General features: G+C 55.1%; 1 protein-coding gene across 1 annotated transcript; it reads left to right on the forward strand.

Annotated features, from left to right (window-relative positions):
* The first annotated feature begins 829 nt into the window (after positions 1-829).
* On the forward strand, positions 830-7,983 carry LOC132448241 (anosmin-1). The gene is made up of 5 exons (XM_060039363.1): positions 830-1,178; positions 3,093-3,264; positions 4,004-4,224; positions 5,650-5,791; positions 6,515-7,983. The coding sequence occupies exons 1-5, from the start codon at positions 1,035-1,037 to the stop codon at positions 6,574-6,576; spliced, it is 741 nt and encodes a 246-aa protein (XP_059895346.1). The 5' UTR covers positions 830-1,034; the 3' UTR covers positions 6,577-7,983.
* Positions 7,984-13,187: the final 5,204 nt, after the last annotated feature.

Below are 13,187 nucleotides of genomic sequence, written 5' to 3' on the forward strand. Positions count from 1 at the left end.
CTCCTCCCCCCCCCCCCCCCCCCCCCCCCCTCGAGGGGTGAGGCAGCATAACTCAATTATTAATCCGAATCCGAGGACTCATCCCGGCAACAAAATTGAATAAATCATAAATCCAGAAAAATAAAAATCGGAGCGACGGGCGCGGACGGGCGGCGGGTGACGCAAGGATAAACAACAGCTCGTTAGCTGACACTCGGTAACCCGGGCAACGGGAATTGTCAGGGCAGCGGCGCCGGCGGGTTTGTGTGAAGGTCCTGCGGCCCAGCGGGGGGGGGCTGCAGACGCTAGCACTCTGCTCCGGGGGTGCCGAGGTCTCCGGTCCGTCTGTTCTCTGAGATAAAGTAGAATAGAATATTACTTTACTGTCCGGCCGCGGCCTGCAATGTGCTGCTGCTGGCCTCGGAGATATTACAGCAGTCCGTTACAGCGAGGCACAGTACGCTACACGCGGACACGTGACCTTAATCAAAGCCTCACACATGGAACCGTTTGATTGCAGGAGCCATCCAACGGTATACTTAATAGAGCGATTATTTAACGGAATGGATAGATTCAATTTCCCCCCCCCCCCCCGCCCGCCCCAGCCCAGGGAAACGGTGGAGCGTTTTAATTGGATGTGGCGTATGGTTTGGTTAAGGAGACCGCAGACATGGAGAACTCTCCAGAGTTTCTGAGATGGATGAGATGTCCGGGATCTCCACGGAGAGGGGGGGGGGGGGGTGGGGGGGGTTGGGGGTTACATCCCAGTGACAACACGGTTCCAACCCGTTTGGGATGTTAGTTTTCCCATTCACCCAGAGATCCACACAAACACTCAAACATAAACACAGACCAACACAAACATGCATACACACACGCACGCACACACACACACACACAAAAACACAAACATGAGCAAACACACACAGGCACGCGTCAGTGTCTTCAAGTGGGTCTCGGTTGGAGGATGACACGATCTCCATCTCTCCCCCCCCCCGCTGAGATCCGTGCTGATGTTAGTCTTTCCGTTCACCCAGAGGTCTCTCCGATGATGGATGTTCCTCCCCCCTCCCGTCCCCCCCCTGATCGCCGTCCTCCTCTCTGTTCCAGACTCCTCCCTCAGCCGGTACCACGTCCAGTGGAGCCCCGAGTTCTGCAGCCACAACGAGAGCCGGGGGCCCGAGAAGTCCGTCACGCAGGTGAGTCCTCGCCCCTGCCGTCCGCCGGCGCAGGGATGTGTTGAGGGCCGTCGTCCGGGCAACCGTTCTCCGTGCGGCCGGTCGGTTCGCTTCAGCCGGTCGGATCCGGTCAGATCTGGTCACCCCGATGACACGTGCGATGAAAGCGAGCGCCGTGAGCCAACGTTATCGTCAGCCGCTGAGGTTCTTGCTTTTCAAATCAAACCAATTTAGCGTGAACACTATTGGATTAAGGCGGTAACCGTAGAACCGTCCCAGAATGCACTGCTCTCTTGCGCCATCGTTTGCCCCCCTCCGGCCCCGCGAGCCGATCCAAAAGGCCTTTTAGGAAAACCTCCCCCTCAGGGGGGGGGTCGAAGGGGGTCCGGGGGGGTCCGGGGTGGCACCCCGCTTCCCCCCCCCCCCCCCCCCCCCCCCACCGGGCGAGAACCTGGCCGTGACTGGGAATGTTCCGTGAGTCATCCCCGTGGTCAGGCGCGGTGTGTCAGCCAATAAAAGTCATTACCTAAAGCGCTGTTTCCGGGAACGGGGAAGGATCCACTTCCAAGTGGCCGGCCGCAACGTTCCGCCGCCTCCATTCAACTCTAGAGTGCATTAGGGTGGAGGAGGGTGGGGGGGGGGGGGGTGCGACCGGGAGGACGGGGTTGGGGAGGTTGGGGTTGGGGAGGTTGGGGTTGGGGGGGTTGGGGTTGGGGGGGTTGGGGAGGTTGTCGGGGGCGGTGCTGTGCTGGGAGTTGGCTGGTTGGACTCAGGCTGATATGGGATGGCAGAGACCTGGCAATCAATGCATTCTTGTGGGACCGGTGCTCCGGTTGCTAGGGAACATACATCCTTTACTATGGATCCCTGGGACACTTTCCAGCCGGCTGCTCGTGGGCCTCTATGTGTGTGTGTGTGTGTGTGTGTGTGTGTGTGTGTGTGTGTGTGTGTGTTTGTGTTTGCATGCATGCGTGTTTGCATCTGCAAGAATGTGTGTGTCTGCTTGTGGGAATGTGTGTGTGCATGTGTATGTGTATGTCTGTGTGTGTGTGTGTGTGTGTGTGTGTGTGTGTGTGTGTGTGTGTGTGTGTGTGTGTGTGTGTGTGTGTGTGTGAATGTGCTTTTGCATGTGCATGCCTGTGTGTCAATATGTGTGTGTCTGTGTGTGTGTGTGTGCGTGTGTGTCTGTATGTGAGTGTCTGTGTGTGTGTGTGTGTGTGTGTGTGTGTGTGTGTGTGTGTGTGTGTGTGTGTGTGTGTGTGTGTGTGTGTGTGTGTGTGCATGGCGCCTCATTCACATTTAATCAGAGCTGTTTCATATCAGAGAGAGAGAGTACACACACCCTTTCTCCAGGGACAAGCTATTAATGTTCGAGCACTTTATTAGAAATGCAACTTCAGAATCCATCACTCGCTGAGTTCTTCTTTCTGGGGTTTCCTGGAGGGTAAACAAGGGGAGGTTCTGAGAAGATCAATCGATGATTTAACTCTGAAATCACTCCAAAGCATTCAACGTGATAAACGCAATTCATTAACATGGCTCTCCATGCCATCCCCGCTTACCGGAACACGCGAATCACATGGATTCACACATGAATCCACTTTGCCTCCCTTGTCTTAATTATTATTATTCTGCTGCGCTACATTTGGAAGATATAAAAAGCACCGATCGTCGGTATCTCCGGCTCCGACGGGACAATAGCCGCTAAGCCGTACCATGTGAGCGTTCAAAGAGCAGCCGTGATGCTCTGTTCCTGGAGGCCTGAGACTGCTACGTGATCCCCTTTCCCTGGCTCTCTGTGGCTCCCTGGCTCTCTGTGTATTTAATTATCTCCGGGGCCCCCCGGGGGGGCTGACCCCCCCCCCCCCCCCCCCGGCCGGCCCCCACGTCAGAGCCCGGGCGCTGACTGCTGCAATGTGTTCCACCTCGGCACAGGAGAACTTCATCAACCTCCAGGACCTGCTGTTCTCCTGCAAGTACAAGGTGACGGTGCAGGTGCTGAAGCCCAAGAGACGCTCCAAGGACGAGAGCACCACCTTCCTCACCCCGTCCTGCGCCACCATCCGCAGCAAGACCCACAAGCACGTCCCCTGTCCGGGGGAGGGAGGTGAGCAGCGGGGGGGCGGGCGTGGTCCACCTCTGAGGGCGAGCAGACACTGATCTGGGAATGTGATTAAGCGGCGTCACCTTGTGTTGCTGGACTGCACCGCGACGCACAAACACGTTCTGACGAACATGCTTGTGCGGCGCTTTCCACTGGAGCTGTGTTTTACCCCCGATGGGGGCCGTAAGCGAGTTTATACTTTACTCATCCCCTCGGGGGAATTCAGGTCTCCAGTAGCTCACAAAGGCAACAGACGTACAACTGACAAACAACAATAGAGACAAACTGTAAAAGTCAACCAAATGAGTCCATAAAAGTCCATAAAAAGTGAGCGATATTGATATATTATACATAATAAAAATTGCATATGAAGAAGAGCCTGAGTTAATATAAACAAACACATATCATGCAATGGCACATAGTCTAGTCTCTGTGGGGGTGGGTTTGGGGGGAGAGAGAGTCTCTCAGGCTCTCGGCCTCAAATCACCAAACGGATGTTAAAATGTAAATGCTCACGGTTATCCGACACGCCGGAGGTTAGGGTTAGGGTTAGGGTTAGGTGTGCTGCCGTAGACAGCAGGAAGTCCTGGATGTGGTGAGGTCATCCCGTAGGACTCGAGTCGGGATCAATCCATTGATTTCAGACCCTTGTCGAGGACGTTTTCTGTGTGCTTGCCTGTTTGCCTGTTTGGTTCGAGAACGGTCGAGTAACTCGTCTCCCCCTCTGTCTCTCCCTCCCCAGGCCCGGCTCACCCCAAGGTTCTGGCGAAGCCCGAGAATCTGACCGCCGCGTTCTCCATCAGCGACGGGAACATCACCGGCAGCTTCGTGTGGCGCGTGTCCAGGCTGGCGCCCCATCAGCCAATCACGGGCTTCCAGGTCACCTGGGCGGAAGTCACCACCGAGAGCCGACAGAACAGCCTCCCCAACAGCATCATCTCCCAGTCCCAGGTCCTTCCACCAGTAAGTCACTCCCATCACAACAGCATCATCTCCCTGTACCAGGTCCTCCCCCCAGTAAGTCTCCCAGTCCCAGGTCCTCCCCCCAGTAAGTCTCCCAGTCCAAGGTCCTTCCCCCAGTAAGTCACTCCCATCCCAACAGCATCATCTCCCAGTCTCACCCCCCCCAGTAAGTCTCCCAGTCCAAGGTCCTCCCCCCAGTAAGTCTCCCAGTCCAAGGTCCTCCCCCCAGTAAGTCTCTCCCAGTCCAAGGTCCTTCCCCCAGTAAGTCACTCCCATCCCAACAGCATCATCTCCCAGTAACAGGTCCTCCCCCCAGTAAATCTCTCCCAGTCCAAGGTCCTTCCCCCAGTAAGACTCTCCCATCACAACAGCATCATCTCCCAGTCCCAGGTCCTTCCCCCAGTAAGACTCTCCCATCACGTTCCCAAACAGCATCATCTCCCAGTCCCCCCACTCCTCTCCCTAGTGAGTTAACCCTGACACAATCGAACCTCCTTGTCTTTAACCTCCTCGTCTTTAACCTCTCTCCCATGATGGATCGAGTGAGTGCGGATATTGGCGCGGGGGGGGGGGGAACGATCCTCATCTCAGTTACATGGTTGAGTGTTGTAAACTCCATATTTATTCTCCTTGCCTTTGTCGTCGTCGTCGTCGTCGTGTTCTCGTTCCTCTGGGGACAGCGACCGGTCACCGATGCCCACGGCTCGTAGGAGCTCGGGGAACCGAAGCTGTGTTTAAGCAGACCGGAGGCGGGATAGAACCCACGACCTTCTCCCAGCCAGGCCGCCGTGCAGCTTGTCAGTAGCCACGGTAATGCAGTAGGCTTCCCTCCTGCTCCCGAGGGGAAAGGAGAGCTGCCCTCAGCGTTCTGTAATACTGCGCGCGTCAGTAGGTCAGCGTGGTGGAGGGATAAGGGAGTTATGTGCTCTTACCACCCAGGTCCTGAAATAAGGTGCAGAGTGCAGACTGGCACCGATGGGGGGGAGGGGGGGGGGGGGGGGGGGGACAGAGTCCTGAGTCTTTCATCTACCTCTCCCCCTCCTCTCCCCCCCCGGCGGGACCGCGGCTTCGAGAATGCACAGCTCCTCTACATAATCTGCTCTATCAACAACACGTTCTGCCTGTCTGCAGCTCCCAGCATGCACGGCTCATCTATAAATAAAACCACCCACTGCACATTTAGACAGGCTGGCAGCGGGGGAGGGGGCGGGGGGGGGGGGGGGGGGGGGCGGGGGTGGTGGGGGGGGGTGGGGGTCTTATGAAAACAAAGTCCTTGTTTTCGTCTGTGGTTTGTGCAAAGAAGCCGCGAACACGATACCTCCGGGGCCGGTCCCAACGGCCTCCCGGGGCCCCCCGCCTCAGAACGGGGTCCCCCCCTGCTGGCCTGGGGCTGATGTTCTCTGTGTCGTCGTCGTCCCCCCCCAGGATCACAGCATGCTGGTGGTCTCCAGCCTGCGACCGGCCACCTTCTACCGGCTGGAGGTGCAGGTGATCACCACCGGCGGCGAGGGCCCCGCCACCGTCAAGACCTTCCAGACCCCCGGCGTCCTGCCCGCCCTGCAGCACAGTGAGCCCCCGCACGCGCCCACACCTTACACAAATAGCCCTTTATACAGACACACAAATATATACAGACACACAAATATATACAGACAGACACATACACATGTATAAAGTCAAAAACACACACACATATATATATATATACAGACACACACAACTAGACACACACAGACACACACACACACATTTACACAGACACACACATATATACAGACAGACACACAGAAAACACACACACATATACATGTATATACCTACAGACGCACACAACTAGACACACACACATTTATATAGACACACACATATAGACACACACATACATATACAGACACACAAATATATACAGACAGACACATACACATATACTGTATAAAGTCAAAAGCACGCACACACACATATATATATATATATTCAGACACACACAACTAGACACACACAGACACACACACACATTTATACAGACACACACATACATGCAGACACACACATATATACAGTCATGCTCACACATACATAGACACACATATACACACGTACATATACACACACACACATATACAGACACATATAAATAGGCTTCAAAGACGCAATTTTTATTTAGATTAATAGAAAGAGACCGAGGAAGAGGGAGAGAGAGGATTTTGTATTTGTATGCGTAAAATATTCTCCTCCTAATCCCGTGTGTGTGTGTGTGTGTGTGTGTGTGTGTGTGTGTGCGCGTCCCTAGGGCCCCGACTCCGACAGCACCACGCCCCCCACCACCAGAAGCCGTCGGTAGAGAGACACTGATCGCCCCAGAGGAGGAAGAGGAGGAGGAGGAGGAAGGAAGAGGAGGCCGGAGCCGGCGAGGGGGGGCCCACCGCGGGCCCCGGGGCCCCCACCCTCCCCGCCCGTGTGGGGTGGGAGCCATGTGGATCCTGACCAACCAGAGCACCCCAGACTATAAACCCCCGCCCCCCCCCCCCACCACCACCATCCCCCCCCCCCCCCCCTGCATGGGCCCTCCGTCTCCGTCAGACTCCGTCACCAACGTGGACCCACGCGGTCAAAGACCTCCCCCTGGGTGGGGTCTGTCTCTCCAAACCTACACGCAGAGTTGTTTACCACCGTCCTGACGTGGTGCGAACACGAACGCCCCCCCGGCTGAAGACCGGCCCAGACCCCCATAGGACGTTTCCACGGCGATCCCCCTACGGGCAGATGAGTGACGAGAGTGATGTCATCGGAGGAATACCCCAACGGCGATGTGTTCGATAGACGGCGTGACACTATTTAATGCATTTCCTTACTTTATAGATATGTATATATAAAAACATATATGTGTGTATGTATGTATACATATATATATATATATATATATATGTAGGTGTATGTATGTTTATATACTGTATATATGTATATGTGTGTGCATACATACATATATATATATATACACATATATATATGTACATACATACATACATACATATATAAATATTCATATATATATACACAACCCGTTAGAAGATACATGAACGCTAACAGATGGACATGCCACACATCTGTGCAAGAATCGTTTCTCCAGAAAAAAGCCACAACAAGTAGAATCCATCTATTTATTGACCCGTTACAGAGGCGCTTAGTCAGTCAGTCCTTCTGATAGATGATGTAACAAGAGACCGCAGCCTAACCCCACATAGTTCCTATAGTACGCTGCATGTAGAAGCACTAGACTGTACATGAATTCATATAGAATGCTTGTAACGGTTTTTGCATGAAAAACATTTGCATTCTCCCGGCATGAGAAAACTAAGTGTCCGTGTTACTTACGAATATGAATATGTTAGCAATATTTCATTAACAGATTAACAAAGACAAATATATGGGGAATATTACGTAATGTTTATTAATGAAAGTATAACTTGTGTGTGGAAATGAGGAATTGTATATGTTCTTGGCTGTAGAAATTCTTGTGGTGAAGCAGTCAGTGAATGTCTATATTTATTTATATGTGTATTACAGTTGGCTTTGGAGCGGCCTGAATGTGTATGTTGTGTTTGTTTTTTTTCGTGTTTAGTCTAGAATTTTTGAACCAGCAAACATCTTGTAAAGACATTTTGTAAAAATGGAATTGTAAATACAATCTTATGTTACATGTTATTTTTCCATGGTAGAAACTGTACAAACTGCTAAGTAATAAAATAATCCTTAACCTACTGCCATTTGGTTTAATTGCTGCTGTGGGGAAGCCAATAGACACTCTCTTCTTTCCAGGCCGTTTGGCAGGAGGTGTGTTTGTTTTGGCCGGAGTTCATAATGCCAGAGCTCCAGCACAACACAGTCTCTGAGGGCTGCAGGAGAGGCAGGCACTACCTCCGCAAACTCAAAGCTACAGGTCGTCTCCGCGCCGCGGAACGTTCCAGGGCAGCCCCCCAGCCACGGCCCTCAGACGTGCCCCTCCATTCCGCTCAGCTGCTCAGCGGCTCGTGTACCCAGCAAATATGTGAAAACCTACACTTGTTAGCCGCCTCTGCCCTAATAATATAAAACGTGTTTATACGCGTTTATGGAAACTAACGCCCGCCACAGAGTGATAGAGTCCGACCCCCCTGAGTTCAGACCGCTACGCGTCGGGATTTACTGGTCTGAAGAAGCAGAAGTGGTGGGTTTTGGTTCTGCTTTCGAACCTCATCGTAGGAGTCGTATTCACCGGGGTGTACGTTTTGCCAGCCTATATTTGTACGCGTGCACCGAACCAAATGTCTGTTGTCATTTATGAACGGCACTGTGGGTCAGGACATGTTCTAATGAACGTGGGCGTGGGCGGGGCCGCACCTGTGAACTACCGCACCTTAACCACAACCTCGCTTTGGCTCTCAGGTGGATGTCTGGGGATTACATTTACATTGAGGGGATTTTGCTGACGCTTTCGTCCAAAGCGACTTACTACATTCAAACATTCACGCACAGATGGCGGAGTCGACCGCGCAGGGCGACAGCCAGCTCGTCGGGAGCAGTCAGGGCGAGGCGTCTCGCTCAGGGACACCTCGACACTCCGCTAGGAGGAGCCGGGGTTCGAACTAGCAACCTTCCGGTTAACAGCCGACCCGCTCTTCCTCCTGAGATACTGCCGCCCCTACATCCGGGGATATCCGGGGATATTTGGTGAACTGCGAGCGAGCCAAATGAGTTCAGCTAGAAACCTTTGAGGGGAAAGGATATTTTTTTGTATTTCTCTGGCTTCCCCGTTCAGCTGGGTGGTCTGCCTTTGAATGCTCCGTACCGGTCATCCAAACTTTAAACAAACGCCTGGCTCGTTCCGACCCACATTTGACTTTCTAATGACGCTGCAGATCTGAGCCCTCTCCTCTCCATCCATTCAACCGTTAAACGGAGGAAGTTTGACAACAGCGTTTGCAAAGCTATGCTCTTCTCCTCATAATCACCCCAGCAAGTACAAGATCAGCTGTCAGGTTGTTCTCTGGGGGATCCAAGAGTGCCAATTCATTAGTGAACTCTCCAAATGGGAACGCATGCAAAGAAGCACTCCTGTGCTTGTCCATGCCTGTGTGTGTGTTTGTGTGTGTGTGAGTGTGTTGACATCGCAGCCTGTTGTGTGTTTTGACACTCTGTGTCCAGCTCTGTATCGGCGCGTTGTCTCCGCGGCAGCGGGGGGACTCAGCGTTCCGGACCCTCCTCTGGCGTCCTGGGCCTGGCCGGGGTCCAGACCGGTCTAGACCGGTCCTCAGCTCCGCGTTTGTGTTTGATTTGCACGGCGTGTGAGGAAGTAATTATTCCGAGCTTTTCACACAGCCGGGCGCTTTGGCGGGGTCTCCCGCCCGGCGTCGCCCTCCCCGGGGACGGTGTTTACGTACAGTTCTATTATGTCACGGGAGATTAGTTCCTGGGAGTCTGCTCGCTAATCCCCCTTCTCTTTTCCAGGAGCGCAGCCAGCGTCGAGCCAAGGCCCCGCCCCCTCCTCCATTCAGCCTGTCAGATGCCCTGAATACACATACCAACAACGGGCCCTCCAGTGTGAGACCTCCACACAAAGGGGCCCCAGCCTCCTCTTTTGGGACCCAGCCTCCTCTCTGGGGCCTCAGCCTCCTCTCTGGGGCCTCAGCCTAGCCTATAGGGCCTCAGCCTCCTCTCTGGGGCCTCGGCCTCCTCTCTGGGGCCTCGGCCTCCTCTCTGGGGCCTCAGCCTACCCTATAGTGCCTCAGCCTCCTCTCTGGGGCCTCAGCCTCCTCTCTGGGTGCTCAGCCTCCTCTCTGGGGCCTCAGCCTCCTCTCTGGGGCCCATGCCGCCTCTTTCGGCCCTCATCCTTCCCTATGGGGTCTCAGCCTACCTTATAGGGCCTCAGCCTCCTCTCTGGGGCCCAAGCCTCCTCTCAGGGGAACCAGCCTCCTCTTTGGGCCCCCAGCCTCTTCCTTGGGGCCACAGCCTCCTCTTTGGGGCCCCAGCCTCATCCTTGGGGCCACAGCCTTCCCTATGGGGTGTCAGCCTCCTCTCTGGGGCAACAGCCTCAATTTTGGGGCCCGTCGCAGGGGTCCAGGTCTCAGAGGACGTTTTGCAGGAGAAAGAAGAATCCACAACAGCTAAATAATAAAAGAATACCCAGGGGCAAGACGGTGTCTCCTGGCGGTACAGCCCGACAGGGGGACTTTTCTCCCTCTGCACAGCGTTACAAGTCGGTCGTTCCCGAATGTCAAGTGATTCCGGCGAGGAGGATAATGTTATTCATGCCTTCAGTGGAGCGTCTATCCAGCGGGAGGGAAGCCCGCGGTATAAAACGTGATAAAACGCTGTCCCTGTCCCAGAGGAGGCCGTCGGCCACGGAGCGATCCTCCTGCAGGTTTCCCACTGTAGGATTTATCAAAGCCATGTCTGTCTGGGGGTCGAGCAGCAATCACGGAGAGGACAGCGGAAACACGACGCCGCTGAGAGACGGCGGGAATTCCATTCTGCCGCCCCCGGACCGGTCCCTCAGATGTCCGCGCGGGAACACACGGAAATAAACGGCGGTCACTTTACATTTACCCCGTGGATGACTCCCAGTCGAACCATCAACAATTGAAAGGCTCCCAGTCCCAGCCTCAGTCCCAGTCCCCCCCCCCCCTTCATCTGGGGAGGAGGTCAGCGGGGAGCACCCTGCAGTCAGTCCCTGCAGATCACTACCACATGGTCGGGGGGGGGGGGGGGGGGGCTCTAGATATGATGATATGGAATATATTGTCTGTGAGATTGATGAGGACGCCGTGGCGCCCCCCGCCCCCCCACCCGGCCCCCCGCCCCCATTAGGGGGGGGGGGGGGGGGGCAGTGCCGGTCTAATGCCGCTGCTCGGTGGGAGCTCTGACCTGGCCCCCCTGGTGCCGCCGTGGTTCTGGTTAGGCTCCGGCGCGCGGGACAGCCAGGACCGGGCCACATGAAAGACGGCGCTGTCAGTCCGCGAGGATGTTCAGTCTGGGCCTAACGAGGAGCAGAGCGCGCGGGACGACCCGGGGCCCGCCGGGAGCCCGCATGGCTCACATTAAACCGCCCGGTAGAACCCTGGGACGGGGGGTCCAGGGGAGGGGTGGACCGGACAGAGGGAGGGGGGGGGGGGGGGGGGGGGGGCTGGGGGGCTGGCGGCTTGGGTGGGTGGGGGGGGGGCGGGGGGGGGGGGGGGGCAAAAGCAGAACCAGGAGCTACTCAGAACATGATAAGAGGACGGGGAAGAGGAGGAGGAGGAGGAGGAGGAGGAGGAAGATGGAAAAAGAACAACAGCGCCTGATAATAAAGAGGTCTTGCTGGAGGAAAGACAGATAACAGAATGGAAAGCTTTCTGCTTCCTGCTGCGTACCCCCTGGCCTCCATGGGTCTGGCTCTCTGGCTGCTGAGAGAGGTTGCTGCCCAGAGAGGTGGTGCTGAGAGGTGGTGCTCAGAGAGGGTGGGTGCAGCTCAGAGAGATGCTGCTCAGAGAGGTGGTGCTGAGAGGTGGTGCTCAGAGAGGTGGTGCAGCTCAGAGAGATGCTGCTCAGAGAGGTGGTGCTGAGAGGTGGTGCTGAGAGGTGGTGCTCAGAGAGGTGGTGCAGCTCAGAGAGGTTGGTGCAGCTCACAGAGGTGCTGCTCAGAGAGGTGGTGCTGCTCAGAGAGGTGGTGCTGAGAGAGGGTGGTGCTGCTCAGAGAGGTGGTGCTGAGAGGTGGTGCTGCTCAGAGAGGGTGGTGCTAAGAGGTGGTGGCTGCTCAGAGAGGTGGTGCTGAGAGGGTGGGTGGTGCTTAGAGTGGTGGTCCTCCTCAGAAAGGTGGTGCTGAGAGGTGGTGCTCAGAGAGGTAGTGCTCAGAAGGTGGTGCTCCTCAGAGAGGTAGGTACTGAGAGGGTGGTGCTCCTCAGAGAGGTTGGTACTCCATCTATTCAGGACCACTTCCTGTAATGAGGCCTGCTTCCCTAACGACACAACGAGTCGTAAAAAATGAATAATTTTATCATTAATAACAATAAAAAAACCAGAGTGAGGTTTGCATTGAACCACACACACACACACACACACACACACACACACACACACCACACACACACACACACACAAAATACATTCCCCGACACACACACACAAACATACTCACACACACACACACACACACACACACACACACACACACACACACACACACACACACACAGAGACCATTTGCCCTGTGTGCTTTACGACCCATCTAGCGAGGAGGCATTTTCCATTGTGTCAGATGGCAGTGCAGCTCTGCTGGAGGGAGCCCGCTGTTTCACTGCCGGGGTCAAAGGTAAACAAGAGGTTCCGCAGAGAGACACGCTTTATGTTTGTGCTTACCAAGAATGCCCCCCAGAGGAAGCATTACCCGGATCCTCCCTCCTTCTCTCTCTCCCCTCCCTCTCTCTCTCTCTCACCCTCTCTGTCTCTCTCCCCATCTCCGTCTCTCTGTCTCCCTCCCCCCCTCCTCTCTCTCCCCCTACCTCTCTCCCTCCCCCTCTCTCTCTCTCACTCTCTCTCCTCTCTCTCCTCTCTCTCTCCTCTCTCTCCTCTCTCTCTTTCTCCCCCTCCTCTCTCTCTCTCTCCCCCCACCTCTCTCACTCTCTCTCTCTCCCCCCCCTCTCTCTCTCTCTCTCTCTCCTCTCTCTCTCTCTCTCTCTCTCTCTCTCTCTCCCCTTCTCTCTCTCTCCCTCCCTCTCTCCCCCCTCCTCTCTCTCTCTCTCTCTCTCCCCCCACCTCCCTCCCTCTCTCCCCCCTCCTCTCTCTCTCTCTCTCTCTCTCTCTCTCTCTCTCTCTCCCCCACCTCTCTCACTCTCTCTCTCTCCCCCCTCTCTCTCTCTCTAGGAGCATAGATTACTGTGGCAGACCGTCCATCCTGGTAATGGTCAGCTTCTATCCCTCTGATTAGCGCTAATCCCCTTTAACGCCACTTC

The sequence above is a fragment of the Gadus macrocephalus genome, chromosome 20, assembly GCF_031168955.1.
Source record: "Gadus macrocephalus chromosome 20, ASM3116895v1".
NCBI classification, from domain to species: domain Eukaryota; kingdom Metazoa; phylum Chordata; class Actinopteri; order Gadiformes; family Gadidae; genus Gadus; species Gadus macrocephalus.

Coding starts and splice junctions, on each gene's coding strand:
- LOC132448241 (XM_060039363.1), top strand. CDS start 1,035: ATGTTCCTCCCCCCTCCCGTCCCCCCCCTGATCGCCGTCCTCCTCTCT. Junction 1,179..3,092: donor CCGAGAAGTCCGTCACGCAG/GTGAGTCCTCGC, acceptor ACCTCGGCACAG/GAGAACTTCATCAACCTCCA. Junction 4,225..5,649: donor AGTCCCAGGTCCTTCCACCA/GTAAGTCACTCC, acceptor GTCCCCCCCCAG/GATCACAGCATGCTGGTGGT.